General features: G+C 44.0%; 2 protein-coding genes across 5 annotated transcripts in view; both read left to right on the top strand.

Annotated features, from left to right (window-relative positions):
* Positions 1-24,324, top strand: part of spata5 (spermatogenesis associated 5) — a 96,635-nt gene that overhangs the window by 30,561 nt on the left and 41,750 nt on the right. For both annotated transcript variants that reach the window (XM_087129961.1, XM_087129959.1), the window contains exon 16: positions 3,756-3,916. The gene's annotated coding sequence lies outside the window, so the exon portion shown is untranslated. The remainder of the gene's footprint in view (positions 1-3,755; positions 3,917-24,324) is intronic.
* The window catches only part of LOC110976835 (protein sprouty homolog 3-like), a 48,698-nt gene that overhangs the window by 11,533 nt on the left and 12,841 nt on the right, over positions 1-24,324 (top strand). Inside the window, exon 1 of one of the 3 annotated variants that reach the window (XM_087129992.1) lies at positions 3,775-3,916. The exons of 1 other annotated variant lie outside the window; for it this stretch is intronic. Coding sequence is in view for 1 of the 2 variants with exons in the window: in XM_087129987.1 (XP_086986113.1) it covers positions 17,393-17,407 (15 nt within the window). In the remaining variant the exon portion in view is untranslated. Of the gene's footprint in view, positions 1-3,774; positions 3,917-16,526; positions 17,408-24,324 lie in introns of those variants that run through there. One more of the 3 variants, XM_087129987.1, reaches the window with a different exon arrangement.

Here is a 24,324-nt window from a genome sequence, read left to right as displayed (position 1 = left end):
TTACGCCTGAAGTGATTAGTGACTTGTCAAGGGACTGTAACTAGCCGAAGAAACAATCTTGCAGGGACATTGTTCTTTTATTCCTCATATATTTTATATTGGACTGGCCGCACAAATAACTGGGTGAATGAGCCTGTATGATCGGCACTGTAGATTTGAATGAATGAATGAATCATTTATTTCAATGCTGTCATTCTTTACAATAAGCAAACGTGACATGGCCAAGACAAAGTGAGCTACGTGCATTCAGTAGTCATCTGCCTTTCTCTATTTTAAGTGTTCGGTTAAAATTACTAGAACTATGAAATGACGTGAACTTGCCCAACGGATTTTTGGCTCAAAGTTGTAAAATCATTGTAACACTTTATTTAGCAGCTGCAGTAACTGAAATCAAATGGAGCCGAACATGGGGCTGGTGCATTGTAAACCAAGTAAAATTTGTGTCCATATGGAGTCAGTGAAAGCAACAGTGAGGCACCTGCTTTGGTCATTTTGATAATTTTTTGAAGGCTGATGTTGATTCTGTTTGTTTCATTTACTTTCATGTTTTGTGTGTAGTTTTGTTTCAGCTACCCTCGATTTGGTGTTTTCTGTTGTGTGCTACATTCTTTACAATGTTTTTAGATTTGATTTGTGTGTGTGCGTTTTACATGGAAAGTTTTGTTGTGTTTTATTCTGTATTACCAGGTAATGTGGAAGAGAAGAACTCATAACTTCCAAACATGGCTAATTAGGCTATCTTCTTTTTCATACCACAATACACTCCTGTGCCAGTAAATATCACAAATATTGTTAATGTCCTATTTTGTACCGATCATTGCCACGTGTTGACCTTGCATGAACCATAACCCCATTCAACTCGGCCTAGTGTGAACTCCCCTTGAAAGGAAAAAAGTCACACGAGAATACGACAAATTGGAACGGAAATGGAAACCAAATGAAGCTTGGGTCACCTTAAAAAAGTAAAAACAGAAAAGCGAGCGAAAGACTAAAGACAAGGTGCATGAAATCGCCGCCATCTGTCGGCGGCCCGTGGGACTCGGTACCGGGTTGCGACATTCCTCGGTCTTAGCTTCGGAGAGGGGATTTAAAGGACTACCTCCATATGGTCGGACCAGAGCAGCCCTTGATGACATCTGCGGATTTAACTTAAGGCCAGCAGAGTAAGTGAGAATACGGGGGGGGGGAGCTGTCGAATATTTCTGTTTCGCCTTCTACATTGTTATCAAGGTGTCGCGTATCGTAAAATGTTACAGCTTAACTCTGTGTTAGATTTTGAGTCAAATTAGTTCCGATGAGGCTTAATTTCAACTACGTGGTCCAATTAAACCGAAAGCCTGAGCCTTGAAACTGATCCCATCCTGATGTTCAAATAAGCTGATACTGAGCATGTAGATATGCATGGGCTCGCAGAGTGAATAAAACGGAAGGCAGACACTGTTGTTCCGTGTACCAGTCAAATCCTGTGGATGCAGAAATGATGCGAGCTGGCGGTTCGGCTTCTTTTCAAGTGAACAGTCTGGCGATTTTATCAAGCGAGAACCCCCATTGTTTGTACGACATGGTTAAGAATCCTGTGGTCCGTCATCCTGTTTGGGGAATTGGCCCCGCTCTGTGACCGACCTGTAGGGGGAAGGTTTTCCCACCATTCGCTCAGTTACAGCATCAGTTGGCCCACGTGAAATATGCGGTCAAAACAATTCTTAGACCGGCATTTTAGGGTTTGCTAGCAACGCATATTATTTTCAAGATGAAGTCTTTTCAGTGATTGTCGTAATGATGTTGATTACTACGCCCACCCTCCGCCGAATAACGCACCTTGACGCTGTTTCGACGGCTTGAACCAACTGCGGTACTCTACATGGATTATTCTCTGTTCCACAAAATCGTTCCCTAATCGCGCGTGCGCTTTTCTCGGAAGGGTAATCCCAGAATGGGCAAACCAAGACCACAGTATTGGTTGCACATGCATGCAAGAGGCTCATTCCTGCAAGTTCCTTCAATATGTGACGTTATCCCTCTCAGAGCACGTACACCGATTTGCTGCTGATTACCACTACCAGCTGCACACAGGGCCAGCGAGCGGAACAGTCCCGATGGTCTAGTTGACCTTAGTTAGCGACCTCTGGCGGGAACATCTTGACAACGGATGTGACCTTCCTGCCCTCTCTTCCCCGATAAGCCTGATAAGCTGTTTTTTGTGTCTTCGCTCGTTTACCGCTCGAACCAAGAGCCCCGCTGAGATCTTAGAAATGGCGCATATTCACAGGCCACATCTTGTCGAAATCCGAAGATAGTAACGATTGTAGAGTATAAAAATGAAACAAGGCACGGTCACTCACCGTTTACATTATTATGAGATATATCAACCTTTCCCAAAGTGTGTTATTTCGTGCAGTGCAACAGTACATAATTATGTTTGCAGCAGTCCTGCTTTCTCAAATTTCAATATGATTTTATATACACCCTAAGGGGTTAGGGTTAATTCTGTCAAATAGTTCAGCTCCTTAGAACCACAGTCCACACCGAACACGGACCGATGCTGACATAATCACAGTGATGCAGAACACCGTGCTGCTGTGCCAGCAATGGGGCAGATCCGACGAGGTGGAAACGGATGTGCATTTGGTCCAAATATGTCTTTTTCCCCCGTGTTCCAAAATGCCACAGGTGACACAATTCAATAACGGAAATGTAGGCCACCGTGGGTCATTCGCCGTCACCTTTATCCCCGAAAGAAACTCGGAAATCCCGGGGCCATGGCAGGCCGCGACGGTCCCTATTTTGGCCCTTCTTACTTGCATGATCATTATTGGGGAAAATCCTGAAAGCATAAGTCACCAATATTGAAATTAGTTCTGTGGTCCTGGGGTGGATTTCTGTCTCCTCCTCCCCCTTTTTAGTGGCCAATGCCCTTCGGAATAACAACCAAATACCCATCTGCTTCTAATATCGTGTGATCTTTAGTACAGAGTATAATGATATGTATTCACACGGCTTGTCTAGGTTTTGTGTCCCCAGTGTGCTGTGTGGGTAGAGGACCCGGGTGACATCTGCAGGGTCGTCGGTATAATTTGGTACCGCCATTGCATGGGAGAAAGGGTCAACTGTCGTACCATCAGTGGAACAACCAGATCTTTCATAACATGGAAAAGGTAGCAACGATGCAAGTGAAGTACTCCTAGTGCATGTCTCAGGTGCCACGTTGAGAGAATTGTTTTGCCCAGTGTTTCTTTCTCACACGACTTCTCGCCCGTCTTTGAGTGGCACTGTCTACCGATGGTCTACGCCTATCACAACCCAGCCTACCTGTCCGCCCTGTGTGACATTTTGGACCGGGCATGCAGGATCATCACCACGTTGCAGGCCACTCTCTCCCGTCTCGTCGTCTGCCAGACCGCTGGCGACATGGCCGGGGATGAGCGGGTGAGGTGAGAAGTTGCTGGAGCGGTTTCCGGAGCTGATGCGTTTCGCACCTGGACGGGCTTCCAGTCGGGGAATTGGTGGTCCTTTCAAGATCTGTTGCGCCGTGATCGCAGCCCTGCTGTTATCAACAGCGTTACTTGTTCGCAAGGGGGAAACTTCGACAGCTTGAAGTGACGAACTTAGCAAACCTTGTGCACCGGAATGAAACAGCATGGTTCTCTGCCACAAGAGACTCTTCTGTTCCCTGCCCGCATGTAATTCTGTTCTGGCGCCAGGCTTAAGTCAATTAACGAAATTTCTCCCCTGTTATCCTGTTTTGCCGTCTACAGGCCTGCTGATTCCTGTTGATGGGTTGTACTACTTGTTAAATGTACATCTCCATACTTCAACTTCAAGACCAACAGAGGAATTCACTGGGAACGGAATCAAGTTTAGAATTGGTCTAACGTACCACATCTACAGTGGATGAAAGAACAAGTTTGTTGAACCGGTAAGAGTGTACTTTGTATCTTTATCGTTCCTTCTCTTTTTAGATACTTAAAATTGTACATGTACAGTTGTACATGTACTGTAGTTGTACTTCAACAGGCATTGTACAACCTGTTACTTGTATGGCTTTAACATAGTATGAGAGTGCTACAGCAGGAAGCGGATTAATGAAATAGTGTTCAGCTACATTATACAGCATGACAACATTACAGCACTGTACCTCCTAATCATGTTCATTATTTTTGAGCATTGATTATTATGTCTGAACGCATTACACTTCGAACTCGTAGACTAAAACCGCAGTAAACTCTATTTGGTTTGGTATTAAAGTTTTTGAGTATTTGTGAGATGAGTGCCGTGTATTAAGAGATATAATATGCTTGGTCGTATCAGAGCATTTTGCGCCAAAATTTAGTTGTAACTCCTTGCACTCAACATTATGAGTACAGCTGGCTGTTGTCGAACGCTTCTGCTTTTTTGGGTTGGAGGGCTGGGGGGCATTGACCAGCTTATCAGTGCTCGCCTAGCGGGCCTCACGTGTCACTTCATAAATGTGTAAGAGATAAGTGGGTGGGTTGCGCCGTTTTTTTGACTGAATGTTGCCAGGGTATGTCGGTCACACGGCCGTTGGCATATTCACGGTAGTCTTCTGCTTCAGCTTTACAACTCCCGCGAGTCCACTCACTGTCACAATCCTCCGGGAGCGAGGATTTATCAAAAATGCCTCCCCGAGGTTGCGCAATTACACTCTTCCTCTTTGGAGGCTTTTTATTATACACATTTTCTCCGAACCGGGACTGGAGAGGTGGGTTCATTATCTACAGCGCTGCAATTTCTTGTTCAAAGATTCTTGGCATTGTTTTCTCAACGGTCAGTGACTCGTTTGAATTGGTTCGTTTAATATCCAACTGCACACATGCAGATCGATGAAGAATGCTTTAGTATATAAGATGACATAACATGACACAACAGCATTAACTGTCAAAAGAATATCTAACAGCTAAATAAAAGGTCTCTTCCTACCATCACTCAAATGTGAACTTCTAATAAAGCCATGGTCTCAAGATGTTGGACCTGGAAGACCTTTCCCTCTATTGGTGTTATTACATCATTGGTTAATTCTCAAAAGCCGGACCGCCAATCTTTAAATATCTTACTTGAAATTAAATAAGTACAGTTCGTTTCAATATCATAGCTGTGAACGGGCGCAACATAAGATTCTTATTCCACGTAGCACAACGCCATATGAGAAGTGCACCGGAAACTCTACATATGCAGCGGGTATTACAGTTTGGGTATACGTGCGGTGCGCGTATAGCTGTTGGAGGAATCTACGTGAAAGGAGTTACAGTAAAAGCCATCAACACGCCTTCGATACGCCCCAAACACACAAAACAGATAATTGTAATTGATTGGCAAAACACAATTTTGGTCGGTTTGAAGTTACACTTTCTTTATGAAAAAAGTTTTCTTCAAGCAACAAATGTCGCCATCTCTCTTTTGCCCCTGAAGATAATGGTATAGTCCAAAATTAGCGGCAACGGTCAATACGGCCCCGCCTTTCCGAGATCCTTGGCGAGGCCTGGTTTCTTGGGCAATCTGCAATTTCCAGACGTTTGACCTGTCATCTTTAGTCAGAATGTCCTTATTGAGCATAATTTACGGGTAGTTTGTCGATTGAGAAAGTGTTCTGATGTGTGGATGGCTTTTGACCGACGCACATGACATGAACGCGTGTTCACACATGAATGATGCCGCATCAGCCCTCATTTTACAGGGAGAACATCCTGTAGGCGTTTTCGTAAATGATCGCACTCTTCTGGGTTTGTTGATGTGTGTAGTACCTTTCAAAAATTGTGTTAATTCGACTAAGCGTTTCATTGTAATGAAATATGTACACAACTTGAAAGTAAACTTGCCGACCACTACTCAAATGCGTAGAAAAAGTACCGTCTTTGATCAGTGCATTGGCCATTCACCCAGGAACGCCCTCAGGTATGTACATGGTTCGTTCTGCAAGACAGATTACACGAGCTGCGCTATTGAGCGTTGAAACAAACAGCGTTTTTCTTGATTTTATTCACAAAGTAGTGAACACAAATCATTAAATCAGTCGATTGATACCTGAAGTAAACAACGAACCTGAAAATCTGTCAGCTTTGAAAAAATTATACGGCAAAACTCCAATGTCGTATACCACCGCCATTAATTCCCGCTAATGTTTTTAATCCTGACGAAATGTTTGTTTGATTTGCCAAGGGTCACCGCGAGAGGGCTTTCATTATCGTCAGATCCGTGTCAGTGACGCGGACAAGGGTTGCGGGCTGGACTGCGGGGCTCAGCAAGATGCACATAGCCAGCTCACAGAGCAAAAGATGACGAGACCTGGTCGTTGCAGTCTTTCGCGTGAATTTTAATGTCCCACCTAACTTTAGGGAGAGTTTCTTTTTTGCACCGTCCGTGAAATGTTTGATTGGCGTTTCGGTAGAGGCCTTCTTGCAGAATCATTGTACGTTCAAATGCCATACTAGCTGGGTGCCTTGGTGTGGCGAAGTCGAGTTGTCAGACTTGCTTTGGGCCTCAAGCTGGACTAAGAGAAAGCGCAATTTTCTTAGCAACGGAGGCACCTTTGCTCGGAACTGAACTTCGCTGGTTAACGGACGACTGTGGGAAATGCACACGTTACGGTCGCAGCGCTACCAAGAAAATGCACAACCCTGACCAGCGCAGCTCTTTTCAACCGATGAGGGGTCGCTTCTGCTAAGGCAGGGAGCTGACTCTGCGGAGCTTTTGTAGGTTACTCCGGCCACATGAAAGTAGAAACACATTGCCAGCCGAAACACCATCTGGTTTGTTCGGCTTGTGCCATCTGACTAACACTGGGCTGTATTTTTCCTTATCGAATAAAATGCTGTTTAAAGACTGTTAAAGTGTCGTCTTTGTTATGCTTTGGCATATCTTGACGAAATTCCAACAAATGTCCAAGTTTGATAGCGCTTATTTCGTGTCCACAGTGGAAGAAAACAGGTCGACATTCCAAAATCGAATCACAACACACATATACGACCTTGTTACATTGACAGCATCGCGATCTCAGACCATTTGGAATTCATTGCTAAAGTTTGAGTTCAACAGAAGTAGGACGTTAAAAGGGACACGTTCGTTGACCTGTATATAGTGTCTACATTTGGACGTGTTATTCCTTCAACGAGCTGACTTCACAGGTGCAAAAATTATTAAAATATTGTACTATACCAAAAGGAAAAGCGAGTGCGTGAACCTAAAACCATTCAAAATTTGGTCCGGGATATTCATCTTCCCTACAGTTTCCCTGGCCGCTGGACATCGGCAGCACTTTTCAATTCCTTGTGGTCGTTGTTGCTGCCCTAAAAATGTGTAATCTTGTCGAAAAACTGCTTTACCTTCTCGCAGCTATGACCACAAATATCTCGAAGGTCTCCTTGTGATTACAAACGGGGAAAGTTGATTCAACCAGCTCGTGGCCCTTTATCGTTATTTAGTAAACAAGCTGAGATTGGGACGGGTGTGCCGGCTTTTTCCCGCGGATGGTTTTTCCATTGGGGAATAAACAAGTTCAGATGCTGCTCGCAAAATTTCTGGCCAGAATACTTTCGCCGCGCTCGTTATGTGTGAAATTTTAACGAGAATTCCGTCAGTTGTACGGTCAATTGCCACCGGAAGGACCCACAAAATGAAAGACAAATGCACGTTGGTGAGCACGCGGTGATGAATTTCATGGTGCAAAACACGAATATGGGTATAATAACAAGACACCCCTTCAAGAAGAAACTTCTATGTGTATGGTTTGTGGTGCTGCAGCGTTGAAAACGGTGCATGCAGCGTCAAATTCTTGATGGTTTTAGCAGTCTCGCATTAAAAAAGGAAATCGTCGGATTCACTTTGTTTTGGATAAGTCGGATTCGGTCGATTCAATATAACGAATATGGTGTACATCAAATCGATACCATGAATAGTGTATCTAACTTAAATACTAATTTGTGTCTTTTATTCAAAGTTTCGCAAACATGCTCTGGCCCATTAGCGGCTGCCCCAAGTGCAGTGACATAGAGCAAAGTGCAAACGCGGGAGCCGGTGTCAAAAGTTGGCCGCGTGCGTAAACCAACCGGTAAGCCGATAGTTCTGGCACATGGGGGGCTGCGGACCACTCAAAGGGATGCAGCTGTGCCCAGGCGGTATGCGATGAAAGCTTGGCGCCTCGGCGATTGCAGATGGCCCCGACCATGTCTCCATACCGCACTGTGACAGAATCGGAGAAACAGTACACGACACACGGCCCCTGGACCCGGGGTTCAACTATAATACTAAAACTCTCAAACCGATGCGATTGTCACAGCTACTTGTCCATCCCGGTGGAACTTCAACCTCTTAAGAACAAAAGTGATGCCACAGTAATATCAGTAGCCTTATTCCCGACATAACACTCTGGTTTGAGAAGACATGTTAATGGTTAAATTGCAAGGTGCATAATTTCGTTTGTCAGTCAGGTAGTAAGAGCACCGATTGCGACCAACAGAGGGCGCAATTTTCCTAACAACGGAGGCTCCTTTGATAGGAACTGCACTTGGCTGGTTCACGAACGACTACGAAATGTGTGCATTTGCGGTCGCGTAGCTACCAACAAAAATGAGCACTCTGGCCCAACGTGGCTCTTTTTCAGCTGATGAGGGGATTCATCTTTACCGAGAGTATGACTGTAAATTGAGTATGACATTTTAAACGTACACTGAAATAATATCTTCAAATGCAGCTTCACAAAAGGGATAATTTCGTTACATTATTTTGGAAAATCTGAATAGGCCTGCGCGTATTATGATTGCCTGCTTTTGTTTTCATAGAGTCGTGATTTAAATTTAAATGTAAACTCTTGTTCTACTGAACTTGACAAAGTGTGTTTACATCCATATCCATATATGGGGAGACATTATAACAATTCGAAAATGTTGTAATGTTCCCAGTTGGCAGTGCTGGTATAAAGACATCGTTCATGAAATTCACCACCTGTGTACATGGAGGTAGGCTATCCATTATAATGATTTTTTTCCTACTCCATAAAGACTTCAACTACCTGTAACTGCTTCGCTTGTGGAGACGCCATTGCGAAACCTCCCCCAGGTCTCCCCTATGCCTACTGCCCACGCAGTGCACGCATCTCTCGTCCTCTTCTCCCCTGCTGCAATTGGCCAAATTCACCGTCACACGAGCCTGAACCCTCAAAAAGAGGTCATTACAAACAGTCACGATGAGCACAAGTTGGTTGGCCTTAAGGCAGCCGTCCGTAGAAAACCTTTTTCCTGGGACAAAAGCTTCCCCTCCACCTCATTTTTACACCCGCAACTGCTGTCCAAACCATTAAAAACCCGCAGGGTTTTTTATTTCCTGTTCGACATTGTCAAATAATCTCCCTTTCTCCGAAAACGCGGCGTAACTGTTTTTACCCACATGGTATGTGCAACATCTGGCGAGCTACACACACGAAAGATTCGACAGAACTTTTCAAAAGACAATAATTTCCTGAGTGACAACTTTGGCTGGTGCTCGCAAGAGTTCTATTTTTGCAGTATTCCTTACACGCATTTATCAAAATTCTGAATCTCAAGTACTGTCTGGGTATTTAGGACACTTGAGGCTTTGCCGAAGATCGAAAAAAACGAATAACTGGGTCAAGTGGTGGTACGTCCTCATCTCAAGACAAGTTGATGATATTATTTTGTTTACACTTGGCGCGCCCTCTGTCGATGTCCAAGAGCGAATCGCCGTGGTGTTTACACATCCGCGGTAACAAGTCGTATATACAAATTCTTAGCACACAGTATAAATCAGCGAGGTCTGATAGCAGGTTTAGTAAGTTCAGAAATTGATTTATGCACTGCCGTAAAGATGCATGACTGCCGTCGCTCAATGTGAATCGATAGAGGGCACCCTTGAAAAGATCAACTAACTCTGATGATTTCCATGTTATTATGAGAAGCCACTGTTCTCCCATGCATATTCACGAGTGAGCCTTGTATGTATACCGTATTATTAACTTGTTCTCATTTGTTTTACCTGCAAGGATGTTAAGTAACTGTTGATACATATAGTACATGTACATGTACATACGAGGCCCTTTGTGCCATTACTAGTTTCTCGTGGCATTTTCTAAACGCTGGTCACGTCTTCGGAAGTTCACGTGGTATTAAATTAACACACGAAGCACATTTTGTTTTTATGGTGCACTGTACATAAACTTGTTTGCGTATAAATAACCGTTCGTAGACGTTCATCGCATAAGAGTTTTGAAAGTATTAAACGTGTTTCCAAGGTTGCTCTTTTTTTCAAAACATGCAAAAAAGAGTACACTGTGTGCGCCATTGCAGAAATGCCTGAAGTTAAACCATCGCGCAAGGAGATTGCACCACACATTATATAACGCTATCCACTTGAAGGTAGACGCTGTTACCAATACACGTCGGTTTGCATTAGTTCACCGGCGTAACCTTATCAAGAAGTCGGCAGTCATCAGGAGCCGCATAGCCTCACCTGCACTCTTACAAGCGAGCGAGGGGAACCTTGCCAGAGGGAAGTCATCACTGCGCTCACTTGGTCTCGTGTTTGCCCCCCCCCTCGGTAAAAAAAAAGACGTCCATTAGATTTTGACAGACGATGCTTGGCAAAGTGTCGTGCAAGTGGTAGTTTACATGACGGATTTTTCGGGTGGTTTTCCCTTTACTATGATCCATCATTTCTCCGTAAAATCTTAAGCCACGACAAAGGAAGTCTGCATCTCCTGTTTTGAGCGTGTTGTTTCTATACGTTGAATTGTCATCTTCCTGTTTTTCGAATTTTTAATTTTTTGGATTTTTTTGGGGGGAGGGAGTGTCTTTCTTTTTTAGGTTGACTCACTCCTATTTTCCCGTATGAACGGTATTAAACCTTGTCTACCCACAGTGCTATAGGACATTGTGCAATAAAGACTGTTAAAACACCGTTTTGTTTCAAAGATGTTTGGTGTAATGCCACCTTTTTTTTCTTACTAACCGAGTTCAACCTTGACCGATGGTCGGCCCAAGGTTGCGGTTGAAAGCAGGCGCGCGGGGGACCAGGCGTTCAGAGGGCATTCCCACCCCTTTAGCAACCTGATCAAAATTGGATCGGACATCAGAGCAGCGGTTTTAAGTGATGTGGTGTATTATGTAGTCTTCACTTCCCAACAGATTACGAAGTTTAGTGCCGTATTCAACGACGTATGAAGTTTGTTGGCCTTTACCTGTCGATTGCTTGACTTACGATAAGTTTTGCATATCGAGGTCAGAAGTAAATTTAATTATGAACAATTTCAGAAGTCTGCTTCTTAAATCCGTAAAAAATGTTTGCCAAAATAAGAAAAAAAAATGTATTGGAGTAGAACTTGTACTGGTTAAGCATTGCACAAAGGGACAGGTTAGGCGATGTAAGAATGGAAAATGTGGTCCAAAATTGGAACGCCTATCCTGTCTCTTGTGTTTTTTTTTCTGAGTTCATATTGTTTGTCAAAGTCAGTTTTACATACTGTGTGTTTGTCCGCTGAGACACACTTGCTTTTACTTGGAGTTCTCATCGAAAGTTTTATCGTCCTCGTGTGTTCAAGGAGCTGCCGGTACAGGTGTGTTTGTGACCGATTTTACCCTTTCAGAAAGCCCAAGATCACGATTGTTGTTTGTTCGTGAGCAACAGGTCGTGATGCAGCAGACCACATGCATCATTCATCCAATCCTACCAGCCCTCCCAGTGGACCAATCACCCGATTACGAGGCTGATAAACCTCCCCCTCTCCGCTCAGGTCACTCCGTGTTGATGGACCGGTAGTCTGGTCCCCGGAGACGGAGGCGGGCACTGCACAATCAGGATATTCCTCATTTGGGCGCGGAAACGGTTTGCAGTTTCGCGCCTTGTTGTCTGTCTTGTTTTGATGGATCCTGATCTCCTGCCATGAGTTAAAGCGGCCATTTCGTCACACTTCAAAAACTTTTGAACTTGTAGTTGCGCGGTTGGTTCAGCTTTTGCAGGGGAACATCAGTGATTACCTTGTAAATGTTCAAGCTGTAATTACTCAGGGTGCAATAAGAACACTATCACTGGAGTTTTAAAACGAATATCAAGGAACCCAATGAGGCATAAGAATAACATGACTTGGACCTAAAGTATTTCACGGAGAACTGATTTACTTAAAAGTGTCAGAAATTATCGTCTCTTTAAGCCATTAAGTCCACCTGTGGCTGGTTTCAGCCTGTTTTGTATAATCGCGCTGATGTGGCATTGTTCCTGTTTCCACCGCGCGCGAGATGTACCGGTGATCGTTGAGGACAAAAATAGGCCCCCTGGGCTTCCGCGAAGATGATTTGGGGCTATTGTTTCTGAATGACGGGTATAATTGGTTTTGGCGGTCTTCAATAATAGCCTCGTTTTCTCACATTAATTGCGGTAATATGGCGCGCACGTGTTTGTCGGCCTGGCTTGTCCGTGTGGAGAATGTGCCTAGAATAGATTTTTTTATGTCACGTGAAAAGCAGCTCAGATCATGCGCCCGTATATTTGTTCCAAATTTCAGAGACCAGATTTGATCCCAAGGCTAACGCACACTAAAAAGGCGACAGTTGTTGGAGTAAAAGGCCACAACACGGCTTATATAACAAAATTACACGTCATAGCTCTTGTTGCGTTGAGTACGTGACTCGCGTATACGATTGGATATGGCGATCCAGTGTTTATTCAGGCAGGACGTTGGTAGTACTTTGAGCAAATGGCTCAGAAAATAAATGCTCTATTGCTCATTTAACATTTACCATTTCGGATTTCATATGAAAAGAAAATACATGTAGGCCTACCTCGGTGCAAAGCATTTCAGTGCCGGGGTTGTTTGAACTGATCCAGACCTGTCTAATATCACTCACGCCAAAACAGGCCCGCAACATAAAACTTTCAGCAGGGGGGACATGGCCCTGGGGCCCGGATACCAGACCAACACCCGCTTGACAACATGCAGATATAACGCCCCTCCAAGCAGGGACTGCGAGACCGACTGTTCGACCGGCCGCGTCCGGCAAGCAACACGTGACCTGTGAATTACGACGGGGATATCGGAAAAGGACTCCTCCGTAAGACGACATGCAGTATAAATAATAAGCTGACATATCAGTATGGCAACAGCGATACCACAACACACCGTGACATCTTAAGGCTTGACTTCTCACCTCGACCGAGCGGTCAGTGACCCTGGAAATCTGTTTACCAAATGGCTTGTTGGTGTTTTTTAATTGCTGTTGTTGTTACTATATCTGCATGCGCTTAGTAGCATAGTTAGTACGTGTACTTGCTCCCAGTTTCCTCAGGTCCCGATTCTGCAAAGCATTTCCATCTGGCCTATCACTGGGTTGTGCTTCCAATGTACGAGGAATTTAGACCACCCGTTATAGGTACAGTAAGCATTTCTTTGTCCTGGACTTGTGGAATTGACAATTCAATCCTTTTCAGCTCACTTGTACGACAATAAAGGCCATACAAGAGATCCTACGAACTTCCCTGGGACAACTCCAACTTCCAACATTTCCTGATGTTTTTTTGCTGTTAATTTTCTTGTGTACTCGTTTCTCGCATTGTGTTGAAGTACTCACAACTCTCACCAGCGCGTTATAGTTGCCATTTTGAATGTTACTAAGTCCTCTTTGATGTACAGTGTCGGTGATGCTGTACTCACATTGTAATGTGCCAGTATACTGCTTCGTTTCGAGGTACTTGTTTTCACACGAACGGTCAGTGACAACGCATATATGTGAGTACGTAGTAATAGATCGAGCTAGAATTCGATTTCACCATCTCTTTCGGTTTCGTTAATGAAAGGGTCCCATGCTCTCTCTTGGTCGCTGCCCGTCCACTTACATCATACATGTAAGTATGTGATCCGGAAGGGATCTGTAGGTCGTAAAAATCTGTCGATGTGTAGTGTGCATCGGCTACCAATTAGGTAGTGGAAGGCGTACCGGCGAGCAAAAAGATGCACCTGCTGTCTAATTAAAATGGCTAGTCATTAAAACAAGGTACAGGCCCGCTTCCGTTAACCTCCCACGTGGCGTTTAACCTCCAGAACAAAGCTTTTTTTACTCCCATGAGAATGCGGTAGCTTTGCAAAAGTAACGAAAAACTGAAAATGTTTATGACTATACGAGCGTTCACGAAGTTTTAAGTGGTATTTTTCAAAACCTCGCTGAGGAAACAGGCGATTGACGAGGCACAGCAACTCGACAACCTGCACGACAGTCCGCTTTTCTTCCCACTAACGAACCTACAGTTAAATATATCATTATAATTCTGTTATTAACCCTCAAAATAAAAAATACTGATAACTCTGAATATTGTCAAATCTGATTTTGATGTGATATGTATCCTTCAATGTTATTGCCGATAAGCAGTTTAATTTTGCTCGCATGGCCAAAAAAAAACAGGGTTTCAAACTCGGACAAAAAGGAAAATGCATTAAATTCCGTTTTCTGATTCCAGACTCGTCATTGTCAGTCATCCGAAATTGTCACAGAATTGTAAAAAGTCATGAAGACGATGTGGAATTTTGTCATTGTCAGTTTATTTTAAGTTCAAAACTCTGTTTAATAATGATTACATTTAACATGTTCGATCTTCCAAGCGGTGCTGGAACGACAAAAACTTAACAAAGTGACAATTAACAACGGTCTACATCGACCTGTATACACTTAAACTCTGCGGGTTTTCACGTGACGTAACATGACGGGCAAAGGCATTTCAGGAAGCGTACCATGTCCGTGGAGGCGCGTGCATTTTCGAATCTGTGTATTTCTATTAGAAATTTTGTGTTCGCCAGAATGTTGTGAGATTAATTAGATGCTGACTGTCAAAAATCACGTGACTAAAAAACCCCAATAGTAGGCACCTCAAGTAGATGATATTGGCTGATGCAAGGAGTCCATTAGTAGCGTCTTGAACCAAGGCTACAACGAAAAAGGGAGCCATTGGGAGGGCCTATGCAGTTGGGTTTGTACTTCGTAACCTTGTTCCAAGATGAACATGAAAATGAAAATTTGGTTTGGTATGATATCGTCGGGCCTGTCATGAGGCCCCATCACCGGCCAACCAAGCAAGTTCCACCAATTACCCTGCCCCTTCCTCGCTCCCTTGGCCCTGGGCCGTTCACACGCTCCTTATCATTTAATTAACACGTCCTTCTAATTATCGGCCGCTGTGTTGACGGAAATGGCCTCGTCTGTCTTGTTAATTGTTATATCTAATTAGATTGCGAAGAAACGGAGGAAATTCCGTAGGTAAGAGGAAGAGGTGTATCTTGGGGGAGATCGTGTGTTTGGGATGGGGCTTGGCCAGGGGTGTCACTCTATGACGGGGATGAAAGTTTATAACAACCTTAAGTGACAACAACCGCTCTATTATCTGTCACCCGTGGTTGCTAACAAGGCAGATGTGTCGGAAATTCACTCATTAACTCGACAAGGATATACCGTCGGTAAATAACTGGCGGTAGAATGCGCGTTATTCAGACTTTAAGTGCCATCTTGCCAGCTCGTTGATGAGTTTGATCTGGGCATACTTTATTTTTTTTTATCGGTGGGTTTTATTATTCATGTTTGACTTGAACTTAGAGATTCTAATCACCGCACTGTCACGTTGTACTAAAAACGGTGCGAAATTATGCTTGTCCACGTCAGAGGCGTCTGTCAGGATTGACGTGGGTTAAACTATGGTCAGTAGAGCGTCAACGAGTCCAGAAGCTGTACGTGTATAGGCCCTACCTGATTGAGAAAAAATGCAAACTGGAAACTTAAAGTTGAAATGTTTTCCAGTTAACTCTGATGAGTTAACAAACAGGTTTTCAATAAGTATCTGTGAAAATGCTCCATAATTATTTCGTGTTTTTACATAGCCTTGCTCAGTCTTAAATCTTTACCTCGAATAACATGCTTACAAATACAAGTGTCTCTGATTCTATTTTCGATTTCTCCCGACCCAGGCCGCCTTCCCAGTCCCCCCCCCGGGCAGGCATCGCTGACCTGCCACGCCGGCCTGTCACTCCCTATTGTCTTGGCAGACCGGCGCGGCTGTCGCCGGAAATTCTTCATTTTTTTTCCTTCATGATAATGGATGGAGATTTCTCCCGTCATGCCTGCGCGTGAGTTACGTCCAGCTGTGCCCCATCATATTTTTCTCTAATATGAGGCCCTCATGATATTAGTTGCATCCGGATCGTTGCTTATGTAATACGGTATATGAGCCAGAGCGATGTGCACGAAGGCGTGGGAAATGGTGCAAGCGGTTGGCGTGGCCCAGGCATCTGGGGCATTCCGTGCGTGCCGCTGAAAACCGGCTTATCAAGAGGGCAGGCTAATCTCTACTTGGAAACCAGCGGAATCGATTAGCCATAATCGATTTCAGAGATGTGATCTGAGATTGCCGTCGACACTGAACCCCAACTTGAAGCTTACTATTCCGAGCTTTTTGCTCTGGAGCAACGAACATTTGTCTGTTGTATTTTTTCCAGGAGCTGACCAGTTGCGGGGAGGATGTGGTGACACCGATGGTACTCGTCCGGCTATAGGCAGGCGTCTAGGGCAAGGGTTAACACATAAAGGGCGCATTGCCCCAGGGACAAGATCATTGGTGCTTTGAAATTTAATTGACACTGACACGAAAGCAAGCAGTGAGTGGTTCAGGACGTACGTTGGCGGTTCGGCGGTGGCAGCGGCGGTAATATCTTAGTGTTGTTGAGAGTGGGACTGGACGAAGGACTTTGTGCGTTGTGGCGTGGTTGTGGATGGACAGATCGTAAAGAAGGGTGATTCGCCACACCTGTCCATGTGACTGTGAGTGTGAGCCAAGTTCCGGTCATTATTTGCTCGGACTCACCACCGCGGAACTCACGGGGGCTTAACATCGTGCGGCTCACCGTATAGAAAAACACCGGGAAACCTAAGAATCCCAGGAATGGCACCTGCCGTATGTGGCTACGTGCCGTTGAGCTTTTAAGCCTACTTCGCCGGAACCTCAGGTGTACACGGGCAGACAGTTGCTCTCTGCCGAAAAAAAAACAAGCAGTGGTCTCGTTATTTGCTCCACGAAGGAAACCACGGCGTGGAGGGGGATGTAATGAGTGGGACGACGCAGAGACGTGAGCTTCGTCAGGGGGAAAACACCGTCTGTCCTTCGGGTCACCCGCACCGTTCCTTCGCTCCCCCACAAACATAAGAGCGTCCCAGCCGCACACCTGTCTGCTCGGGTCACGCTAAACCCTCAGCTCTCCTCATCGTTTCCTAATAACACCCTTGCCATATCATCGTCATCATTGGATTTCAGCCTTCTCAGGCACCCCTGTGTGTCACAGACAGAGTTTCCCGCCTTCCCTCTCAAAAAACCGTGACACAAACTGGACGCATACACTAACATGAAACAATTACAGGTAAGTAGTATATGTCAAATTATGCCATAATAAAACACAACAGTGGTGTTTCATGCCAGGTATTAGTCTTTACCTTGTTTGTCAGAGTTTGGGAGTTTCGATCTGACCCTCTGACCATGGTCTGACCATACCTCGCCCTCCAGACCGATGTAAAGCATGGCAGAGGTTGTCGGGTCATTGTCGTGTCTACGTCTCTATAATTCTTTGGCAGCGGCCGAAGAATCTGCAGCCAGTCCCTGTTTTTAGTACCTTCTGGATTTTATGCTAGTTATATACACGCTTTAATAAAGTAATGCGATTTCGATATTCACGAACTTATTCAAAATACTGAGATGAAGGAGGCCTGCACCCAGCGAAAATTGTTCTTTCGTGACTTTCCGATGTTACAAAGGCGTTCTCTCTTATACTCGATGGGATTCGCCTGAGTTACGAAATGGGAATGAGTGTTCACTCTTTGATGATGTTGTTTAGCCTAAATTCGCCTCTCGTACATAAAAATTCCAGGGCCTTGTAACACTCCTTACAAATTATCGGCAAGGATGTTTTTTTGAATGAACAAAATGCTTCCAAACTCTCAGGTCCATGAAACGGTTAACTGGCCCCTATATACCACCTATGTGTGCATCTTAAGGAGTTGTGAAAGTCTGGGTAAGACCCATAGACCTATGCGAAAGCCTAAAGCTGAACAAAATCGGAAATTATTACGTCGTCAGGTCATGACAAATGGTGCTGAGTGGCTGTTCAATGTCACGTGGGACGACTGTATAGGTGCCATCTCCCTACAACGCTATTTTGCTTGGTGAGTGAGAATCGAAACACCTTCCTAGAATCAAAATACGGTTCTGTGGATGGATGAAAAACAGATGCTATCTCGTTCAGATTTTGGTGCTTGTTCAGGAGTAAACTCCTTGTTCTTAGTGTTGTCACAAAGTCATGGTTCATTTTGATTTCTCCAGTCGGGACTTTGAATAAAGTGCAAGTCTACATGTAGCCAAGCGATGCAATCACGCAGAAGCACTCTCAAGCAATGGAGTCCGTCACCTCACATTTCACTCATTTTGTCATTGGGTCGTCTGCTCCTGTCTAGGCCAGTGGAGGATTGGCCATTGTTGCGTGTGTAATGTTAACACATTCGTGGTGAACCAGGTGTAGGCTATGCACTTAAACGAACCTTTTTGACATGTTTGAAAGCATATACAATAACTGTTATGCCCCATATTAATTACTTGTGCCCTTTGAAAATTGAGGCAGTTTTTCCATTCGCTTAAAACATACCGGTATGAACTGGACTGGTGAAACTTTGGCTTTACCTAACGACCTTTAGTTGGCATGTACAAACCAACATGTAGATTTTTGTTGTTGAGTGATCAAGGTCCTGTGATGTTTGTTCTCACTCCCATGGTCGAGCCAAGATCGAACCCCAGATGATGACACGGTCTCACCATGGAGGGAGAAATAGACAATCCTCCCGGCCGGCGATGCCCAAACCCATTAATCCTTTCCTGTTTGGTAACTATCCTTTGTCTTATTGTGAAGGTTCTTTTCCTCTTTGGGAATGTTCCGATTCGAGATGACTGATTATTGTGCATTCTGAAAAAGTCCTCGAACTAATGGAGGGCGCCGTTTCCTCTTTCCCCAAATTTACATGCATTGGTGGAACGTGCAATGAAAATTTAAAGCGGAAAAGTGTAAAAGTGGTAGACCACACCGAAATCCTCCACAGCACTTTTTCAAAAGGAGTTCGCTGAATGACGCTGACTGGTAAATCATATTTTGGAGCCTGAATACTTTGGTTAATTAGTTTCCCCTCGGACCTCGACACGGAGACGGCCAACCACAAAACATAGGCGGGAAACTAATGTCACGGTAGACTTATCCAGTACTGGACAAATAATAAGTCTTTTATCTGTATCTGTACTTGCCCGGAGATGAACAGCTGCTTAGCTAACTGTATGACCGTATAGGCACCAGCTTGCTATAATTTGCCTACTTTTCAGTTTTCCTGCCAGCCATGAACCGCTCCCTGCCGCAGATATAAAACATCATTCAATGGTCATCTCAGTAATTTTTTTTCCATCCGTCACGCCTTTACTTTGTTCTCTTTACGAGCTACAACAAGCCACGCAGTTTATGTGTTTTTAGTGTGGAGATATGGTTTGTGTTTGAATTCCCGTGGTTGAGGATGCACGTGTGATTTCACAGCTTGCGAGCGGGGAAGTTAATGCAAGTTGTACTGGGCATAGGGTTACGAGAATGTGGGTAAGAATGTTTGACAGTAAACATGTTGGCCAAGTACATAAACCTGGTTTATTTATAACCTCCTCTGTTCTCTCTGGCTCAAAGGTCGGCATTTCACGTAACACTTCTTCTCGGAAACCGTATATTTTGCAAGCCGAATTCCCGAAATTCGAACTATGATGCTGTCGTCACTCCGTGGTTGTGCGTTATTGCTAATGAATTTCGTCGCGTCATTGATGCATCCATGAATCCACCATTCTACCGATCCTGTTTCCTCCCCGCCTTCATTCGCTGTGACGCTCGCTGTGAACAGGGCAATTCATCTCTCTTCCATTTGCGATTATTTATCCGTTTGGCTTTTTTTTCTGTCGGGAGAAGTAGTTACCAAGGCACGGCCGGATGTCGTACGAGAAGTGTTTTCCAGCAAATTAGCGGCAGCTAATGAATTGGCTCCGGTTGTGCGGATGTAGGGGTCGTTAACGCGGAATGCAAAATTGGTGAAGACCTGGCCACATGTTTTGGCGCAGCCTCTCAGGTAATATTTACCACGCTGGCAGTTTAGAGGCTGTAATCTTTTATTGCGCAGCTGTATTGCTGTTTATAAAGATGCCGGAATCCGCCACTGAACGTTGACCCACCCGCTCTTGAAGATTCTGGTCTTTGTTCAATCGTAGCCTGACCGAGCAACCTAATCAAAAGGTCAAAACCTTGATTTAATCGTATATGCATTTTTTAATTTGGGGAAAAAATTCTGGCAATGACCTGACCGAATTGGTGCCGCCAATTCGTAAGTAAGTGCGTGAGTGGTCATTAAATTATATGCCAAGGTTGTTAGTCTTAATGTTCGGAACATGTATGTAGGCCCTCCCCGTACTTAATTGACCATCTGTTTTCTGTGTTTGAATTTTTTTCTTGGCAATTTCCGATTCCGGTTTGCTGATTTCCGACTCCCGTGTTTAGCCCTGTTCACAACAGTGTCCCTGTTTGTGAATGATTGAACGTCCCGTGCCATATTGTTTAATGCAGCTCGTAATGATTTACTGGGAAAGTCCCTAAATCAGCTACAGCTTGAAAATCATTCAAATACACATTCTCTTGAGCTTTAATATAAACGGTGACCAAAAGGTTTACCCCATTTCAAATCAGTTCGGGGGACCAAAGTAGGAATTTCCCTTGCATCGCTTACGAAATTTCCGGATACTGACTATTCCCACGGTGATTTTGCAGCACCCTTGTATAGGTTGGGGGGGTCGTCCCTGTGACATTACATCTAAACTCCGCACCCTTTATGATTTTGTTATCTATAGAGCCCATGAATATAACCGTCCAATCGTTTGAATGAGTATGAGTTCTTTTCTATGCTTTTGTGCGGATGTATGCTTGAATTGTTTTCCCTTGTTGACTCAATATGCGTCGAGGATTTTGTTCTTTTTTTCCCTCGTTCCAATGATATACCGAACAGGATATGAAAACGGAAATATTTAATTGCTGTTCTTTATGAATACCCACTTTATTAGGATTTTTTTAATGCACGTGTATGTTAACAGCCGTGACTGACTATAATTATTCCTGCATGATTTATTGCGCGCACATGTGTACACGGCCACAACCGTTGGATAATACAGTATTGAACAGCTGCTGACTGCGGGAGAAGCGCGCCTCTCAAGCTCAAACAGCGCCACCTCGTAACGGATCTAGCTCATCCTTACTGAAATGGTAGCCCAGTGCATGGAGCTCATAGCTCCATGCCCAGTGTATGTAAGCATCCGGTCCGTACACCATTTCTGAGTCTTATTAGTTTGTTTTCATTAGATTATTCAAATGTTATGATCTTGTGTATAAACTCCTCATGCGTAGTGGCTACATACTTTTCAATGCGAACACTGAGGGAGAAGTTTCACACCAACAATTTCACTTGAATTAATACTCATGATACATGTATATGCACTGGCATGATGTGTGACGATGCATTTTGTGAAAACAAGCTGTTGTGCAGTTTCTTGGTCTCAATGAACGCACGCACATGACACATTTTAGGTCCCGCGTGCTCATGACAAAAGACCTCTCAGTTATAACAGATTCGCACGATGTGTACCCCGACCTGCACTACAAATCGCTTAATATCTCTGGTACAGTACACAGGTTAGTTCATATTTACTGCACTGACCCGCGTCGGGACACAACTGGTTCGTCACGACCGATTGACCAAAAGCAGTGTTCATTTCCCCCTTTCTTTTCTGTATTGTACTGCACAGATAGTCTTTTTGTCCGTCAAAAAATCCCACGGGTTCCAGCAGAACTGCAACTTTTGAAAAAAATTATGAGCAGCGCATGACAGAAATGATTTTTTCCCGTAGATTTAGGAAGTTCGTGTGTGGCTATAAATAGACACTCTCTCGGGCTCTTCTTATTTCTTGTATTCAGTGCCAGCGATCTAGCCGGCCTAGGCTAGTTTGTTTTCATTGCTACGAAAGGCATGTCCCGTTCTGGTTGGATCTTTGAATTGGTTGGATTAAGTGGGCAATTTTTCAGGAGTCGCTAGCCTTCGTCAGTTGATGAGGCACCGTCTCCGTTCAGTCGTTAGGCCCTCTTTCGGATTACCTCAGAAAAAAATATGTAGGGGGACCCCATTCTCCACTGTTCCAAACCCGAGCGGAAGGTAAAATTATTAAGGGAGAGAGGAGTACTCGATTCATCGATTGTGTATGTACTCCTAATGCAGTAATTGAAACCCATTTTGGGGGTCTGTATTAAAATCTTGAAAAAGTATGTAAGAAACTCTTTTATTCACTGTGTCACTCGCGTATAGAATCGCTATATTCATTGCAACTGTGCAAGCACGTCTCTCACCCACACGTTTTCCACTCACTTGTTTATTATAAGGCCCTTGTCTGTCATCATTCACGTCACAGTTATGTTCTTCCGCTGCGACATTTTTAATTGCTATTTGCTCAAGTTCGATAAAGATAATTCGACTCGCTTTTGCTACCCTCTGGGTCCCGGTGCGTGGGCTGTTTGGACAAATAATCAAGCCGCAGCTTTCTCATTACCAACTAATCTTTTATGGGAGGGGGTACTTTAATTTCGTAATGCAAGCGGACAAGACGGAGAAATCCTTGGGCTCGGACAGAGCGTAAGAAACAATCGACCGTAGCTAAACTGTCCAATCACGGGTCACATCCAGTGATCTGTCGGTTGCTCGTCTGTTTTGAGCACGTTACCTTCCGTTGACGGCGTTGTTTGCCATGCTGGGCCCAACATAAAAATGATAAAAACCCAGTTTTACTCGTATTCGTATTTATCTTTGTTTTGGATTCATCAACATCGTAAAACAGGGTGGTTTCTGTATGATTATACATGTACATGTAGTATTGTGGAAGTTTACGGGGTCTGATGGCGCAAATGTTATTGCACTTTATAAAAATGGTATTACATGAACATTATAGTAATACATTATAATTATATGCAACTGGCTCCGGCGGTGTCAAATGAATCAAAATGGTCTATCATCTAGTGAGATACGATAAATTAGGTCCAAGTTGGTTGTTTCATTTAATGGATCGTTTTTTATTATACACCTTGTAATTAGCCAATAGGCACCACATGATAGTGTCACATGATGCTGTTAAGTGGCGATCCAATGAAAATGATATGAGTCTGGTCAGTGTCAACCAATCGTTGATCACTACGTGCGTCGGCGTTTCATTGACTGACGGGTGACCGCGTATTGAGATTGTCTGGCCCAGGTGGTTCTTGTGCCCATTGTCCGCTAAGTGTACGATGCGTCATGTTTGGTAATCGATCGCTTTGCACATGGGGGGGCTTGCTCTGTATGCTGGGGGGGGACAAACAAGGATATGTGATCAAGGAGATAAAAGGGGGGGGTGTCTCTGTCCAGTCTGGGAGGAATGTGAGCGGGCAGTGGTGTTTACTCTGCGGACGTTTTGCGGTTTACCTGGTCCTTTTTGCCGGAAAGTTTGGGCCGCTCGGAGAAGCCTGAAACCTGTGTCCATCATTTATCTCCTTGCGTTTCAACTTGCTGTCACTTGTCTGTCCGTGCGCGCAGGAGGATTGTATGTAAAATCTACTTAGTAAAAAAAATAATAGGTGTGATGCGCAAAAAGAAAAGAAAAATTAAATAAATTTGTACTGAATACAAGTGGTCTTTAGGAACGCAATAGACGCCCCATTCACGGGGAAGCCATATTTTGTGTTCTTATTCAATGCAATCTGTTCAGTAGGGCTGTGCCAGACTATTTGGGTTTCATTCATCACTTTTAATGTGGCATAAAACATTTCGATAATTAATCATTGTTTATTTCCCGAAATAAAAAAAGTTAACCTCACTTTCAAATTCAATTCAGGATGGTCGACACATGAATACAGTCTATTGAAATGAGATGCGTGGAATCCTTTCCCATGTTATTAGGAGGAAACATGTATTGGTTTAAAAAAACGGCAACATTTTAATTGCCGTCATTTCTAATGTGACTAGTTACCTTAAAATCTTATATTCGTTGCACTTGATCTGCAAGTACGGGCAGGACGGATGCGAAATTGGGGCATTCGTATTCCAACTTAGCCCGTAGAAATGAAAGATACAAATACACGTAAAATAAGAAACACAGAAGCAGTACATGCAAATTAACGTGTGTATGAAATTAAGGTGAAAACACATC

This window comes from Acanthaster planci, linkage group LG02 (genome assembly GCF_054643075.1).
Source record: "Acanthaster planci isolate LZ-2023a linkage group LG02, COTS_SCS, whole genome shotgun sequence".
NCBI classification, from domain to species: domain Eukaryota; kingdom Metazoa; phylum Echinodermata; class Asteroidea; order Valvatida; family Acanthasteridae; genus Acanthaster; species Acanthaster planci.
The sequence above is the reverse complement of the archived record's forward strand: the minus strand, read 5'-3'. Positions and strand labels throughout refer to the sequence as shown.